We start from the raw sequence: 18,094 nt of genomic DNA, 5'->3' as shown, positions 1-18,094 counted from the left end.
GACAGTGGTTATCTATAAGGAAAGGTGTCAGGAGGGAGTCATTTGCTATGCATATTTCTATATTGTTTGAATCTTTTACAACTAGAATATTTATGTTACTCAACCAGTAAAAAAAAAAAAGACAAAACAATTCCACAAAAATATTTTTAAAAAGGCCAACAAAAATTGATTTTTTTAAAAAAGTAGATTGCATTTCTAAGAATTTGTCCATTTCTTCCAGGTTGTCCATTTTATTGGCATAGAGTTGCTTGTAGTAATCTCTCATGATCTTTTGTATTTCTGCACTGTCAGTTGTTACTCCTTTTTCATTTGTAATTCTATTGATTTGAGTCTTCTCCCTTTTTTTCTTGATGAGTCTGGCTAATGGTTTATCAATTTTGTTTATCTCCTCAAAGAACCAGCTTTTAGTTTTATTGATCTTTGCTATCATTTCCTTCATTTCTTTTTATTTCTGATCTGATCTTTATGATTTGTTTCCTTCTGCTAACTTTGGGGTTTTTTTGTTCTTCTTTCTCTAATTGCTTTAGGTGCAAGGTTAGGTTGTTTATTCGAGATGTTTCCTGTTTCTTAAGGTAGGATTGTATTGCTATAAACTTCCCTCTTAGAACTCCTTTTGCTGCATCCCATAGGTTTTGGGTCGTCGTGTCTCCATTGTCATTTGTTTCTAGGTAGTTTTTTGATTTCCTCTTTGATTTCTTCAGTGATCACTTCGTTAAAGTAGTGTATTCTTTAGCCTCCATGTTGTATTTTTTACAGATCTTTTCCTGTAATTGATATCTAGTCTCATAGCGTTGTGGTCGGAAAAGATACTTAATACGATTTCAATTTTCTTAAATTTATGAAGGCTTGATTTGTGACCCAAGATATGATCTATCCTGGAGAATGTTCCATGAGCACTTGAGAAAAATGTGTATTCTGTTGATTTTGGATGGAATGTCCTATAAATATCAATTAAGTCCATCTTGTTTAATGTATCAGTCAAAGCTTGTGTTTCCTTATTTATTTCCATTTTGGATGATCTGTCCATTGGTGAAAGTGGGGTGTTAAAGTCCCCTACTATGAATGTGTTACTGTCGATTTCCCCTTTTATGGCTGTTAGTATTTGCCTTACGTATTGAGGTGCTCCTATGTTGGGTGCATAAATATTTACAATTGTTATATCTTCTTCTTGGATCAATCCCTTGTTCATTATGTAGTGTCCTTCTTTGTCTCTTGTAATAGTCTTTATTTTAAAGTCTATTTTGTCTGATATGAGAATTGCTACTCCAGCTTTCTTTTGATTTCCATTTGCATGGAATATCTTTCTCCATCCCCTCACTTTCATTCTGTATGTGTTCCTAGGTCTGAAGTGGGTCTCTTGTAGACAGCATATACATGGGTCTTGTTTTTGTATCCATTCAGCCAGTCTGTCTCTTTTGGTGGGAGCATTTAATACAGTAGAGAAAAGACAGACTCTTCAATAAGTGGTGCTGGGAAAACTGGACAGGTACATGTAAAAGTATGAGATTAGAACACTCCCTAACACCATACACAAAAATAAGCTCAAAATGGATTAAAGATCTAAATGTAAGGCCAGAAACTGTCAAACTCTTAGAGGAAAACATAGGCAGAACACTCTATGACATAAATCACAGCAAGATCCTTTTTGACCCACCTCCTACAGAAATGGAAATAAAAACAAAAATAAACAAATGGGACCTAATGAAACTTCAAAACTTTTGCACAGCAAAGGAAACCATAAACAAGACCAAAAGACAACCCTCAGAATGGGAGAAAATAATTGCAAATGAAGCAACTGACAAAGGATTCATCTCCAAAATATACAAGCAGCTCATGCAGCTCAATAACCAAAGAACAAACAACCCAATCTAAAAATGGGCAGAAGACCTAAATAGACATTTCTCCAAAGAAGATATACAGATTGCCAACAAACACATGAAAGAATGCTCAACATCATTAATCATTAGAGAAATGCAAGTCAAAACTACAATGAGATATCATCTCACACTGGTCAGAATGGCCATCATCAAAAAATCTAGAAACAATAAATGCTGGAGAGGGTGTGGAGAAAAGGGAACACTCTTGCACTGCTGGTGGGAATGTAAATTGATACAGCCACTATGGAGAACAGTATGGAGGTTCCTTAAAAAACTACAAATAGAACTACCATACAACCCAGCAATCCCACTACCGGGCATATACCCTGAGAAAACCATAATTCAAAAAGAGTCATGTACCAAAACATTCATTGCAGCTCTATTTACAATAGCCAGGACATGGAAGCAACCTAAGTGTCCATCATCGGATGAATGGATAAAGAAGATGTGGCACATATATACAATGGAATATTACTCAGCCATAAAAAGAAATGAAATTGAGTTATTTGTAGTGAGGTGGATGGACCTAGAGTCTGTCATACAGAGTAAAGTAAGTCAGAAAGAGAAAAACAAATATCATATGCTAACACATATATATGGAATCTAAGGGGAAAAAAAAAAAAAAAAGGTCATGAAGAACCTAGGGGTAAGATGGGAATAAAGACACAGACCTACTAGAGCATGGACTTGAGCATATGGGGAGGGGGAAGGGTAAGCTGTGACAAAGTAAGAGAGTGGCATGGACATATATACATTACCAAATGTAAAACAGATAGCTAGTGGGAAGCAGCTGCATGGCACAGGGAGATCAGCTCGGTGCTTTGTGACCACCTAGATGGGTGGGATAGGGAGGGTGGGAGGGAGGGAGACGCAAGAGGGAAGAGATATGGGAACATATGTATATGTGTAACTGATTCACTTTGTTATAAAGCAGAAACTAACACACCATTTTAAAGCAATTATACTCCAATAAAGATGTTAAAAAAAAAGTAGATTGCAATATAAAAATGGTCTAGTGAAAAAAATTGATATTTCACACAAGAAAAAGAAATATTTGAAAAACACGTCACTAATAAAAAATGTTAATCTTAACAAAAGTGAAATATCATTTCAAATTAGAAAAGCCTTAAATTATCATATTTAATTCTCATGAAGACATGATCAGATGTACCATCAAAAATTACTTTGAAACAGCATAAAACAACATAAAATGTACAGGAAGAAACTTGATAATCTTATCACTAGTGTGAAAATGCTTATGTTCTTTAAATAGTATTTCCAAATCTAGGAAACTAAACCAGAAAACATAGTAGTCAGAGATACAAAAAATGATTTTTATATAGAAAACATAGTAGTCAGATACAAAAATGATTTTTATACAAAAAATATTTGGCATTAAAAATACTGGAAATATCTAAATGTCCAAAAAATGTGAGGAATGAAATATATAGATGTGAAAAACCTATATTATGCAATATTATGCATCCATTAAAATGACAATTTTGAAGAACCTTTAAGGCAATAAAAAAATACAATGTAGTGTTCAGTTTTAATAAAGCAGTATTTATAACTGCTTATGATCCAAATTATGTTTAAAGAAGATACATTCCTCAATTTTAAAAATAATTATTTTTTCTTTTTCAAGGTTCCTCAATGAAAGCTCACTATTTTAATATTTTTTATTGTTTTAAAATTATATTTACTCAGTAACATTTTAAGGCAATGTTTCAGACAACCGGTTGTCCATTTAATCTTTGGTTTCCTGATAGAACACTTATTCAATACAATAAAAATATTTTAATTTACTTGATAAAGCACTGAACCTTTAAAGTACACCTGGGGTTAAAGCTCTAAAGCTGACACTAACTGTATGATTCTGGGAAAATTATTTATTCCTTCTGAGCCAAATTCACTCATCTGTTTAAAGGAAAAAAAAAGACTGGGTCAGACTTTCAGGGTCTTCTCTAGGTCTAAAAATATTATGATCCACTATTATTTATTGATACCACTGATAAAGTATAAATCTCTTTTTTCTACTCTAGTTTGATGACTTATTCAAATGTGATAGATTTGTTCAGGAAGATTAATAAATTTGAGGAGGGCTGGATTAGGATTTTAGGGTTAGAATGAACTTTATTAACCATCTGCTATCGTACAATCATACAAACTGAGACCAGGGATGGCAGCTGACTAACCCATGATAATAAAATAGAAAAACTGAAAACCAAGCACCGAAAGTAAAAATCTCCCAGAGCTAATTATTAAGATCAATGGTTTCCCATTTAGACACTCTTTGAATAAAATACAGCAAATGCCAAGAATTAGTAATATTTAAAAATTAACACATTTTTTATTAATGCGGTTGAACAAATAGTCATATATACACTCAAATCACATTATTCATTTGTTTAGTGACAATGTTAGATTCTCAGATACCTCAGCAATTAATCTACAACACCTCAGGGGTTTCAGCCAATAGGAAGGGAACTACTGATAAAGACAACTAGCAAATATAAATAGGAAAGAAGCTAAATCTCAGTTCACAGTAAAATTCAAAGTGATATTTTATTTATTTGTTTGTTTTTTTGTTGTTGTTTGTTTTTGTTTTGTTGCGGTATGAAGGTCTCTCACGAGTCTCACGAACCCGTGTCCCCTGCATCGGCAGGCGGACTCTCAACCACTGCGCCACCAGGGAAGCCCCAAAGTGATATTTTAAATTGTATCTTTAAATGTTTACTGATACTTGACAGAATTACCCTCTTTTGAGTCTCAATTTCTCGTTTATAAAGTGTGAACATTCACTGTTGCCAACAGGACTGATATAAAGACAGATAATTATGTAAAAACACAATGCATAGCATATAATAGCTATTCAATGTCAGTTCCTTTCCCCTTGCCCTTTGCATTCTGAAAATTATCATGATCAAATAGGACCAGAACCTGTAAAAGTTATATGTCAGGAAATTTAATGATACAGAAAGAGAAAAGAAATAAAATACTGCCTAGCTATGAAATCTGCATCATACCCATTTAATGAACAAATCGTTCCATTTAATAGCTTTTTATTACTGGTCTGCATCCAGTCCCTTTTTTTTTTTCCCCCCGGTACACGGGCCTCTCACTGCTGTGGCCTCTCCCGCCGCGGAGCACAGGCTCCGGACGCGCAGGCTCAATGGCCATGGCTCACGGGCCCAGCCGCTCCACGGCATGTGGGATTCTCCCGGACCGGGGCACGAACCCGCGTCCCCTCCATCGGCAGGCGGACTCTCAACCACTGCGCCACCAGGGAAGCCCCATCCAGTCCCTTTTGATACCCATATTCATACCCATGTCATGAGAAGTATCATCAACTCTGGGGCCTATGTGTATAGCTTCCATAAGCCATGGGCTCCATAGAGCCAAGATATTTCAGAGAACCACTGAATTCTAGCCCTCATTCGCACTCTCCCAGGTTGCAGATGAAGAAGTAAATTGATTCACCCAAGATTACTCAATTAAGTAAGGATCAGAACTAGTTCTCTGCTCCTATTATTTCACATATCACCCAAACTACTTATTCTACCAGCATCCATTGCTGAGTTTTCTATTGTAGTTTACTTCCTGTGAAAATACTTTTAGCCAAAGGGTATAGACAAAAATAGAAGAATTAATTGGCTATAAAATTGCAGGGCAGGTTTAGGTGAAATTAGAAATAATCAGTATACAGCTACAGGTTGTAACTAAATGAAATTCATGACCATTTTAAACCATCTTTTCCTCCTTTATATTCTTAAAGTAGAAATGGGTAAAGCTCTAGCTCCTGTGCTTACTACTACAGAGTTAAAATCAATGGAACTGTAAACTCTAGTGTAATTAAAAATTAAAATGACTTCAGTGTTTCCATGGAAATAAAAAGACCTGATGAATAAAAAATTACTATTACACAACTGATATAGAAGTCTGTTACTCTGAAAGTCACACATTGTTTCTTAGCTACTACAAGCTACATGTTTTTGTTTTCTTTTATTCTTGCCTATATCCTTTGGTTAAATTCTTCTTGAAGGTCTAAATACACCCATATTTTGTATTAATATAATTCTGATATCAAAACATTTCAATGTATTTTCAAATGTTAATCGAACCTGACAAGAGAGGAAAGATCGTCTTAAGACAGTTAATATATTTACATAATTCTAATCACCTTCTTAAAGCCAGAATGTGTACTGTCACTTAACCATATTTTAGGTGAAAGCAAAATAAGTGAAAAAGTTTAATAATGTATTAAATATAAAACTGAATAAAGTATAAAAAGATAACAAAAAGTTGATAGTTTAAGGTAGTTAGTTCCAAAAAAAAAAGAATAGAAAGCAGAAGACTAGAAAAAGACTTTTCTGAAATACTTTTATAATTAAGCCTAGAAATTCTGAATCTCCTCATGTGGGGGAGTGTTACATGTGAATATGGTATATTAAAGGGCATTTAGGCTGTAGTTACCTTATATTGCAGTGTCTCTTGGAGACCCTTGTTTATAATACACTGAATATGTATTTGTTGACTAAGGGACTGAAGAGATCGCTTCAATTAGCAACTAATCTGAGGTATTTCCTACCCCTATGTTCCTTCACAGGTTCCAAAGTGGACTCAATTGACCACTGTGAAGCATTGTTGGTGTTCCTTTTAATTTCTTAGCCATTTTTGCTGCTCTACCAAACCTAAGTGTTGGAGGCCCCAGGGCTAGATCCTGGTCATTCTCTTCTTTATCTACATTTCTTCTCTGTTTTCTGTTTTTAAATACCATCCACATGTTGATAAATCACAAAGATGTTTATCTAGATTTGTATTTCTAAGTGCCTACTAAACACTTCCACCTGGAAATCAAACTAACCAGTCCAAAGACAGCTCCTGCTTTTCTCTTCTGACTCTATTCAACCCGTCTTCCTCAACTCAGTAAAATTCACTATCATCCATACAGTTGCTCAAGGCTAAAACCCTGGAGACATTCTTCGCTCTTCCCCTTCTTTCACTCACCATCCCCACAACCCCTCCCCAACAGCCCCTCAATCAGCAAGTCTTGATTCTCTCTCTAAAATATATCGTGAATCTGTCCATTTCTCTTTGCTTGCTGTATCGCTATCATTTTAGTTCCAAGTCACCTAAGCTCTCAGTTGTGCAATTGCAATAACTTCCTAATTGCTCTCCCCATTTCCATTCATGTCCTTCTATAATATATTCTCCTACAACATATAAGCCAAGGTTTATCACTTCTCCACTAAAAATTTTCTAGGGCTTCCCTGGTGGCGCAGTGGTTGAGAGTCCGCCTGCCGATGCAGGGGACATGGGTTCATGCCCCGGTCTGGGAGGATCCCACGTGCCGCGGAGCGGCTGGGCCCGTGAGCCATGGCCACTGAGCCTGCGCGTCCGGAGCCTGTGCTCCACAGCAGGAGAGGCCACGACAGTGAGAGGCCCGCGTACCGCAAAAAAAAAAAAAAAAAAAAAATTTCAAATGGGTTTTTGCTGTACTCAGAATGAAATTGACCCTATGATTACCATGGACTCCAAGGCCTTCTGTACATGACTGACCTCATCTCATACCATTTTCCCTATTGCTCTCTAAGCTTATGTCACACTGACTTTTTTCAGCCCTTTAACACATTTTTGTTTTTTTTTACCTCAAGGCCTTTGCATTTACTGTTGCTTTTACCTGTGAAGGTCTTCCCCCTGCTTTTGAATTTTGGCTTCTTTTCATCTGTTGAATGCTATCTCCCTGAAAATACCACCAAATAACCTGTTGATAAAGCAAAACTAAATTTCCTTACTGTAGTAAGGAAAAATACTACCTTGACGATCTTAACAGTGTCTCTGAGGGGGAAGAACAAAGGAGAGATGTTTGTGAGTTTTGGGGGATCTAGTTTGAGTTTTTCAATGCAAGGATTTGATAGGTATTGGGTAAAGTCTGCAGGGCTGACAGGGAAACCCCAAGCCAAAGTTACCCATCAAAGAGTCCTTCTCACAGAAATGGGCCTGCTTTAGTACCTTTGCCATACTCAGCCACTGGCTGGGAGCAGCCTGTGAGAAGCATAGCCTCTGAACAAGCACCATGGTAGATCCAGAGCATAGCAGCTGGGGCCACTGGTCGATTACTCCACTTGAAGCAAAAGCTCTGAGTGGGTCATTTTCATAGCTGTCAAGGCTCACCTCTTGTGCTGAACAGACATCTCTACCCACAGCTTCAGGGTACAGGTCGTCTGTGGTTCTTGTGGGCCTGTCTTCCTGAGGGGAAACTCAGATGGGACCTCTGACACTGCTGTTGATCTCTGGGGTCACAAGTGGTACACATGCTCTCCGTCACCATCAGCTCTCACCTCATCAGGTCTTGGTGGCTTACAGGTGGTGTGACTCAAATCTTAACTCCTGAAAGGTCTTAGCAATCATATTGTTCTCATGCTGACATTGCTGCATGAGTCTATTCACTGTTACAGTGGGACACAGGAGTACCAAAAGGTGCCCAAATGGATCATCTGGGTTCCACATGTAGTCCCCCTGCCCTACCTCCTCCAACTGATCAGGGTCCATCACCCCTGCCAGAACGCTGATGCCTCTTCTTACTTGCTGGGGCCTGGATACAAGGACTCCAAAATGTACTGCCATCAGCATACCTTATAGTTCAATAAAAACTCTGTGTTCCTCCTGGCAAGAGTATGCTCCCTTTGGGGACCAGGACCTCCAACCCTGCAGGGCTCAGAATTAAAGGGGTGGGAAGCACAAAACCTCCCAGTGTGTCATTAGGAATGATGGTAAATGGAGCCAGTCCTGCTTCTGCCCCTTGGTTATTAATTAATGTCCCATGTATTCTTCCTGTTGGGAACACAGCACCATAAAGAGGTCTCTGATTTAGTGCACCAAGGATGGCACTCAAACTTTCAGAATGTTGCCTCTGAGTTAATGCTGTAGCTCTGCTTTTAGAAGTCCATTTCAGCATTCTATGAACTCACCATCTTACGTACAGCAATTTCTTCAAGAAACAAACCATATAAATTACTTTGCATACATATTCATACCTCTTTGAAATTATACTAAATACAGTCCTAATTGCTGCATTAACCTAGGTGACCAAATTTGTTTTCCCCCAGACAAAACTAGAAGACAGAAAAGCAGGAACTGTTTAGCTATTTTTCTAATGGGCATGCCTGCCATTTTATATTTATACATTTTAAGGAGGTTATGTGTATAACAAAATTCAAAGTCATTTTCACATCCTTCAAATCTATATCTATTTTTAAATGTATAGTAACAACAGTTAGATAAAACTAGTGACCAGTGTTTTGTCTCTCATTTTTTTCTTTAGATTTTGTCTAATTATTCAAAGATTATGTATCAATTAACTCAGTTTAATATTTGTCTAACCTATTTGTTACCTAAGGATCTAGATATTACAATTTTAGTTAAATATAAAGTTCTTAAGAATTTTGATATTATAGAAATATCATAAGATAATAAATCTTTTTAAGATACCCATCATTATAAGTTTACCTAGTTAATCATGATTCTAATTTTTGTAATGTTAAACAATTTGTAGAAATAATAACTATGGGCTTCCCTGGTGGCGCAGTGGTTAAGAATCCACCTGCCAATGCAGGGGACATGGGTTTGAGCCCTGGTCCAGAAGATCTCACATGCCACAGAGCAACTAAGCCCGTGCGCCACAACTACTGAGCCTGTGCTCTAGAGCCTGCAAACCACAACTACTGAGCCTATGTGCCACAACTACTGAAGCCAACGCACCTAGAGCCCATGCTCTGCCACAACAGAAGCCACTGCAATGAGAAGGCCGTGCACTGCAATGAGGAGTAGTCCCCACTCACTGCAACTAGAGAAAGCCCACGGGCAGCAACGAAGACCCAGCACAGCCAAAACAAAATAATAAATAAATAAATAAATAAATAAAAGAAGTATTAACTATAATGCTACCTCATCTGTCCCATCAAACCAATGCAAAAATACAGAAAGTTTAAATTATGAGATGTTCAATCTTCTTGTATAACCTAGAATACTGTGTTGGCAGTAATTTCACATATTAAAGTCAGGAAATAGATAAATGTTTTTCAGTCCTTCAAATCAGTACAATTAATTCACTCTAATTTGTCCAATGATTCAACTATTTATCAGGAATATTCTATTAAAATTTTCTATATAATATATAAACTTCATATTCATAAATAAAATTACAAAAAAATCTTTAAATCGTGTTTCAAAGCCCTTCATCTTGGAACCAAGACCTCTTTTTTTCTTTCCTTATAGTTTTAACCAGAAATATCTCTTAAAAGCAATTTTAAAGAAAAGAAACAAAAAGTTTCATTATTTTTCTTTCCATTTTATAAATTCTTCATTAGACATTCCTAGAGTGAGCACATAATGACAGAATAATTGTTTTCATCAACTAATCTTTAATGTTTCCCTACGGAGGGAAAAGGAAAAGAGGAACAGACAGAAAAAATGAGAGGGAGCCAGCTTTAGTCAAATACAAAATTATTATTGTAAAAGACTAATTATCTTTCCTTAATTAAGGAGAAGGGAAAACCAATTCAGGAAAATTATTTTGACATATGTGCACGGGGAGAGGGAGGGAGGGAGAGAAGGAGAGAGAGAGAGAGCAAGAGAAAGAGAGAGAGGGAGAGAGAGGAGAGAAAGAGAAAAGAGAGGGAAAGGGTCATTGTAATTGATTTAAACATTAATTCAGATCCCTTGACAATCTGATTTGTATGATTAAAAAGCCAGTAGTTATTGATACTTAAAGTATAGAAATGAGAGGGAGGGGAGTTCTCATATTAAACAAAGTAATCTTTCTCTTTTCAATAAAGAAGACCATCTCCTCCTGAGCTGTTCTGAAGGGAAGAAGAAAAAGTCGAAGGTGAGACAGAAGAGAAGGAAATGGAGGAACACAGGATGAGGAAAGTAGAATAAAGGACATTACATTCAAATTGTGATTTGAAGGGATCTGGAAAAGATGGTTTTAATTTTTTCACATTTTCTCCTTGTCTTTGCCAAGGAATCTTTTAAGGAGGCAATTTCATAATCCCTTGAATATATTTTGGAAGTTTCCCCTTGCCTTAAAATGTAGACAACTGTATGTCTGGGATATTTCTTCTTTTTTTGGTTCAAAGTGCCTCCCAAAAGGAACAATTTTGTTCATAACAAAAGTTCCCCAAAGTAACCACTGTAATTCCAAATATCATTAGAAAGTTAAGATGACACATTCTGATCCTAGTATAAATACAGACAAGATGCAGGAGTTCAGCCCAGAGTGGGTACAGAACTAAAGATAAACCTATGAGTCTAGCAACAGTAAGTCAAATCTTGTGCACCTTGTATCTTGGGGACCCTCCCCTACAAAGAGAACTAGACTTCCAATGGACAAAATAAAACAAGAGTAAGTAAAGTTCTGATAAGATTTTCATAAATGACCTTGAGAGTGTTTTTCCAAAGGATGCCAGTCTGAAGAGAAACCTTCTGAACATACAAAACTTACTCCCATCTTCATCCCTATGAACTTCCTCTTATAGACGCACAATGAAGAAATGACGAGGACAAACAGTAGTATTGTTAGTAATAATGCAGATTTCTACCCAAAATAAGAGTTTTTCAAAATGATCAATCAATGGATTTTTTAAAAGAGTTTCTAATTCCTAGATATTACTCTCAAACTAAACAAACTAAACTTAGCATTTGCATTTGGAGTGTCTGATTAAAAAAAATAAGAAATCAGAACTCAAACCCAATATGAACTTACCTCACCGTCGTCATTGGACAGACCCTGTGCAGGAGGCTCAAAGGGCCTCAGTAAAACACGCTGTTTCCAAGTTGACCAGATTTTGATGAGACCTCCAAGACAGTCAAATATTGGCTCCTTTAAAATACCTCCAAAATAACCTGTTGATAAAGCAAAACTGAGTTTTTTGCTTACTGCAGTAAGGGAGAATACTGTCTTGATAGTCTTAGCAGTGTCTCACAGGGAAGTCAGAGGTACAATATTTATGAGTTTTGCGGATCTGGTTTAAGATGCGTTTCAAAGCAGAGGATCTGAGCGGGATTAGACAAAGGTTTTACATAGTATTTTTTGATTGGACAAAGGGAGGTGAGAGTTTAGAAGTATTTCACAGTCTTCTGCCTTTCTAGACTAATCTGCTAGTCCCTATACAACCTGAATTGTTCACCCACCTGGAAATTCTTTGATTTAAAATGGTTTTTCTTTTTTTACAATTGATAGTATCAATACTTATCACACCACTTTACAATTCATTGATTGCATTAACTGTCTGCCACTACACTGTGAGTCCCTGTAGGACTAAGATTAGGTTTTGTTAATCTTTCTTACAGCCAGCAGGTAACACAGTGTCTGGTTCTCAATAAATACTCAGTCACTGTTGCCCAGGAGTGGAGAAAAACACACAAACATGCTGAGGTTATTATGAACATAACCTTAGATGAATCCTTAATCAAGTAGGGCTATTAATAATATTCTTGCCTAGTCTAATTACTCTCCTACTAGCTTTTCTCAACTCCCTAACACACTTCCCCCCCCACACCAATCTCCACACTCCCCTAAGGCCCTTGCTTCCTTTTTCACTGAGAAAACTGAATTAATCAGAAGATAATTTCCAGATTCTCACTTGTACCCACCTACTAGCATCTTTACCCATGTAGTCTGTCTTGTCATCCATCCATGTAAGAGGTACCCATGCTTCTTCAGGCAGAGCAAGCACGTCCCATTCTTGCAGTTGTCTCTTACTGCACTACTCTTCATGTATCTGCATGACTAACTCTCCTACTCTCTAATTTGCTTACATATACCTTCTTAATGAGGCCACTCAGATTGCCCTATTTAAAACGGAAATTCTCTCCACACTGAATCCTATATTTCCCTTTCTCTGTTCCATTTTCGTTCCGTATTATTTATCAACCTAACATATAAGTACTTCATACACATATAATAATACATATAAGTACATACAATATACTTAATATGTTTATATATACTTACTTATTATGTTTATTATTTATTGTCTATCGCCCCCTACTGGAAAGTAAGCTCCAAAAGGCAGGAAACGTGTTTTGCTGAACATCCATCTTTAAGATTTTAGAGAGTTCTTATAGAACAGAAATGTAAAAAACACAAGAGTTTCTAAAAGCAATTACAAATGCAATAGTCACAGCCAGAAAATTGTTATACAATTTTACTATGGTAACCAGTAAATTATCTTACCACCTGCATTTGATCACCATATATATTTTCAGAAATCTGTGAAGCTTAATTTTTTTCATCCAGATTTTAGGAAAGCTTTTTGATTTAACAGGCTACTTTAATATATCATTTAAATAAGACTTTTAAACACACGCTAAGCAAAATGTAAAATTCTCAGCCTGGCCCTGTAGAATTATTACCATTTAACCTGTCTTATCTTTTTAATCTTTTCCCACCTTCTTTCCTTCCCTGGATCCTAAAGTTCTCACCAAAATGAACTTACTAGCACCCCCAAATGTGCATACTTGCTCCTTGAATTTTATATATCTGCAGTTTAATCTCATGTCCATATCCTGTCATGAAAGATTCAACCTAAAGATCCTACCATGAAAAGATCACTTGCTTTTCTGGACTGTGTAGCAAAAGTAACGTGGAGTAGTGTTGGTCAGACTTTGTTAACAATATGAGCTTTATCACTTAATAGTTTATGTAATAACCTCAGGCAAGTTACAGAATTTCTGAATTTCAGCTCTCGCATTTGTGGGAGACACCATTAGTGGCCTAAATGATATTCAATGAATTCTTTCTCTCTTATTAAAACACAATCTTTCTTGGGGTGGTAATGTACCCTTTAAAAAGAGCTGCAGTAAAAGAAAAATAAAATAAAAAGAGATACATTTCCTAGCATCCTTGTAACTAGGGTGATTATACAACAGTTCTAAACAGTAAGTTAAAAGTAGAAGTTACTGTTGGATCTTCTGAGAAAGACCTTTGGCTTACTCATCTAGCTCAGACCTTTTGCCTATTCTATTCTTCCTGCCTGGTCTCTGATCAATGCTGGAGGTGGAGCAACCACCTCTGGCCAGTCTGGAAGACTGCCTTTGGACTTAGTTTCACAGAAAAAAAGAAAAACTCTTTATTTGGTTAAGCCAACATAATCATGTCTCTATTGTGACCAGTCAAAGGTGCTCCCTAACAGGACTTCCCTGGTGGTGCAGTGGTTAAGAATCTGCCTGCCAGTGCAAAGGACACGGATTCGATCCCTGGTCCAGGGAGATCCCACATGCCACGGAACAACTAAGCCCGTGCACCACAACTACTAAGCCTGCACTCTACAGCCCGCGAGCCACAACTACTGAGCCCGCGTGCCGCAACTACTGAAGCCCATGCATCTAGAGCCCATGCTCCACAACAAGAGAAGCCACTGCAATGAGAAGCCCACGCATTGCAACGAAGAGTAGCCCCCGCTCACTGGAACCAGAGAAAGCCCACACGCAGCAATGAAGACCCAACACAGCCAAAAATTCATTAATTAAACAAACAAACAAACAAAAAAGATGCTCCCTAACAGATACACCATCTTGAAAGTTAAGGATAATGCTTATGTTTCAGGATTTTAAAGCTCATTATTAATAAAATTAATTATAAAAATTAACATATAGGGCTTCCCTGGTGGCGCAGTGGTTGAGAGTCTGCCTGCCGATGCAGGGGACACGGGTTCGTGCCCTGGTCCGGGAAGATACAACGTGCCGCGGAGCGGCTGGGCCCGTGAGCCATGGCTGCTGAGCCTGCGCGTCCGGAGGCTGTGCTCCGCAACGGGAGAGGCCACAACAGTGAGAGGCCCGTGTACCGCAAAAAAAAAAAAAAAAAAAAAAAAATTAACATATATTCAGAAGCACGTATCAGATTGTCTTTAAGATCTTAACATGGGTTAACTCACTAAATCCTCATAACAATTCAGTTAGGTAGCTACTACTACTATACCCTCAGATTAAAAAAATGAAAAACTGGGCTTCCCTGGTGGCACAGTGGTTGAGAGTCCGCCTGCCGATGCAGGGGGCGCGGGTTCGTGCCCTGATCCGGGAAGATCCCACACGCCGTGGAGCGGCTAGGCCCGTGAGCCATGGCTGCTGAGCCTGCGCGTCCGGAGCCTGTGCTCCTCAATGGGAGAGGCCACAACATTGAGAGACCCATGTACCGAAAAAAAAGAAAAACTGAAAGTCTCAGTAATCTGTCCAGCTAATAAAGAGGAAGTAGGATTCAAACCCTAGCATATGCTCCTAACCACAAGTCCAAGCTATAATAATAAAAAAACACTTACTTTATGCCAGGCAAAATGCCAAGTGCTTTAACCAAAAAATATAAAGCACTAAGTCCAATGTCCAGTGCTCATTAAAATGTCAGTTCTGTTCCTTGTAAGTAATGTCTTCTTCCTCAGAATTCTTATATAATTTTATCTGTATTCCTATTATCAATTTTACCATTTTCTATATTGTATAAAGTTAAATATCTCATGTAATAGACATTTAGTTCCTTTGAGGCAAACTTTTAAGTCATTCATTTTGGTATCCTACATGGCACCTAACTCTGTCAGTGATGGTACACACAAGGTTGAGAGTCATTATGACTGGAGGAGCCATGACAGTGGAGACTGGAAACTATACCATCAAAGGAGTTGCTACACAAACAGGCTGTTCTTGGGAATTACTTTAGACCAATAATATACCCTAAGTCCCACAATAACATACATGTTTGTCTCACCCAATTTGTGATACCCTTTTCTGTCTCATAACCTATCCTTGCACTTCTCTTACAATCTCCTACTTCATCTTCCAACTTTACTGCTCCTGCAGAAACCCAAATGTGACATTATGTTGGAACTGCCTAGAGAACTTCCACATCTACTCAAAATGGAAAAAAAGTAACCAGATTTACCCTCCTGCTTGAAACAACTACAAAACTGGATAACTTCCCTGGTGGTGCAGTGGTTAGGAATCCGCCTGCCAATGCAGGGGACACGGGTTCGAGCCCTGGTCCAGGAATATCCCACATGCTGTGACACAACTAAGCCCGTGTGCCACACAACTACTGAGCCTACACTCTAGAGCCCGTGAGCCACATCTACTGAGCCTGCATGCCACAACTACTGAAGCCTGCACGCCTACAGCCCATGCTCCGCAACAAGAGAAGCAACCACAATGAGAAGCCCCCGCGCCACAACAGGAGTAGCCCCCACTCACCGCAACTAGAGAAATCCTCCATGCAACAAAGACCCAAAACAGCAAAAATTATAAATAAATAAATATATTAATTAAAAATAAAACTGGATAAAATATATGAAACAATGATTCTCAAAACACTGGACATCATGCAACAGAGGACAGAGATCCCTGAGAGATGGAAAACAAATGAGTTGAAGCTTATGTTACCCAGATTACCACCTGAAGAGAGTTTTCAGGCTGCAGCACGTGGAAATGTAATGTAGGCCGAGCCTCTCTGGGTAGAGGAGATGGAATCTGATATTAAGGAAGACCAAAGCAGCCAGAGTTTGTAGGATCAAGTACTGGAGAAGAGAGAGCTACACAGATTTGTGAAAATGACTATACTACCCAAAGCAATCTACAAATTCAATACAATCCCTATCAAACTACCAATGGCATTTTTCACAGAACTAGAACAAAAAATTTCACGTTTGTATGGAAACACAAAAGACCCTGAATAGCCAAAGCAATCATGAGAAAGAAAAACTAAGCTAAAGGAATCAGACTCCCTGACTTCAGACTATACTACAAAGTTACAGTAATCAAGACAGTATGGTACTGGCACAAAAACAGAAATATAGATCAATGGAAATGGATAGAAAGCCCAGAGATAGGGCTTCCCTGGTGGTGCAGTGGTTGAGTCCACCTGCCGATGCAGGGCACAAGGGTTCGTGCCCCAGTCTGGGAGGATCCCACATGCCACGGAGCGACTGGGCCCGTGAGCCATGGCCGCTGAGCCTGCGTGTCCGGAGCCTGTGCTCCGCAACAGGAGAGGCCACAACAGTGAGAGGCCCGTGTACCGCAAAAAAAAAAAAGTTACCAGGAATGCAAAGAAGCAGGAAAATATATAAAAATAATGAGAAAAAAAATCAATTGAAACTGCTTCAAAAAAAAAAAAATTAGTTTACAAAGATATTAAAATAGTTCTGTAGCTTCATTCCATATATTAACCTAGAGGAAAGATGCAAAATATCAAATAGAGACATGGAAGATACAAAAAATTCCCATGTTAAATTTTTAAATATGAAAAATAGAGAGATCTCTGGACAAGATGGTGGAGTAGAAGGACCTGAGCTCACCCCCTCTCACGAAAACACCAAAATCACAACTAACTGCTGAAGAACCATTAACAAAAAAGGACTGGAACCTACCAAAAAAAACCTTCTACTTCCAAAGACAAAGAAGAAGCCACAATAAGACTTCCTTAGGCTCTAGTACTGGGACACCTCAGGCCAAACAACCAAGAGGGTGGGAACACAGCCCCACCCATTAGCAGACAGGCTACTTAAAGTCTTCCTGAGTCCATATTTGCCTCTAAACACACCCCTTGACACAGTCCTGCCCACTAGAGGGACAAGACTCAGCTCCACCCACCAGTGGGCAGGCACCAGTCCCTCCCACCAGGAAGCCTGCACAAGCCTCTTGGACCAGCCTCACCCACCAAGGGGCAGATACCAGAAGCAAGAGGAACTACAATCCTGCAGCCTGTGGGAATGCAAACACAGAAAATTAGACAAAATGAGAGCACAGGAGGATGTTTCAGATGAAGGAACAAAATAAAACCCCAGAAGAGTAACTAAGTAAAAATAGGCCGTCTACCTAAAAAAGAATTCAGAGTAATGATAATAAAGATGATCCAAGCTCTCGGAAAAAGAACAGAGGCACAGACCAAGAGGATACAAGAAATGTTTAACAAAGAGCTAAAAGATTTAAAGAACAAAGTTGAACAAATAAAATAACTGAAATGAAAAATACACTAGAAGGACTCAACAGCAGAATAAATGAGGCAGAAAAATGGATAAGTGAGCTGGAAGACAGAATGGTGGAATTCACTGCCACAGAACAGAATAAAGAAAAAAGAATAAAAAGAAATGAGGACAGTTTAAGAGACCTCTGGGACAATGTTAAGCAAACCTACATTCCCATTATAGGGGTCCCAGAAGGATGAGAGAGAAAGA

At 38.2% G+C, this 18,094-nt stretch overlaps 1 protein-coding gene across 2 annotated transcripts in view; it reads right to left on the bottom strand.

Annotated features, from left to right (window-relative positions):
* Nucleotides 1–18,094, bottom strand: part of CARF (calcium responsive transcription factor) — a 97,007-nt gene that overhangs the window by 16,509 nt on the left and 62,404 nt on the right. Inside the window, exons 17-18 of one of the 2 annotated variants that reach the window (XM_049712346.1) lie at nucleotides 11,644–11,783; nucleotides 381–1,478 (exon numbers count right to left, since the gene is read on the bottom strand). Coding sequence is in view for 1 of the 2 variants with exons in the window: in XM_049712349.1 (XP_049568306.1) it covers nucleotides 11,763–11,783 (21 nt within the window). In the remaining variant the exon portion in view is untranslated. Of the gene's footprint in view, nucleotides 1–380; nucleotides 1,479–11,643; nucleotides 11,784–18,094 lie in introns of those variants that run through there. The other variant, XM_049712349.1, reaches the window with a different exon arrangement.

The sequence above is a fragment of the Orcinus orca genome, chromosome 7 (assembly GCF_937001465.1).
Source record: "Orcinus orca chromosome 7, mOrcOrc1.1, whole genome shotgun sequence".
Taxonomy (NCBI): Eukaryota; Metazoa; Chordata; class Mammalia; order Artiodactyla; family Delphinidae; genus Orcinus; species Orcinus orca.
The sequence above is the reverse complement of the archived record's forward strand: the minus strand, read 5'-3'. Positions and strand labels throughout refer to the sequence as shown.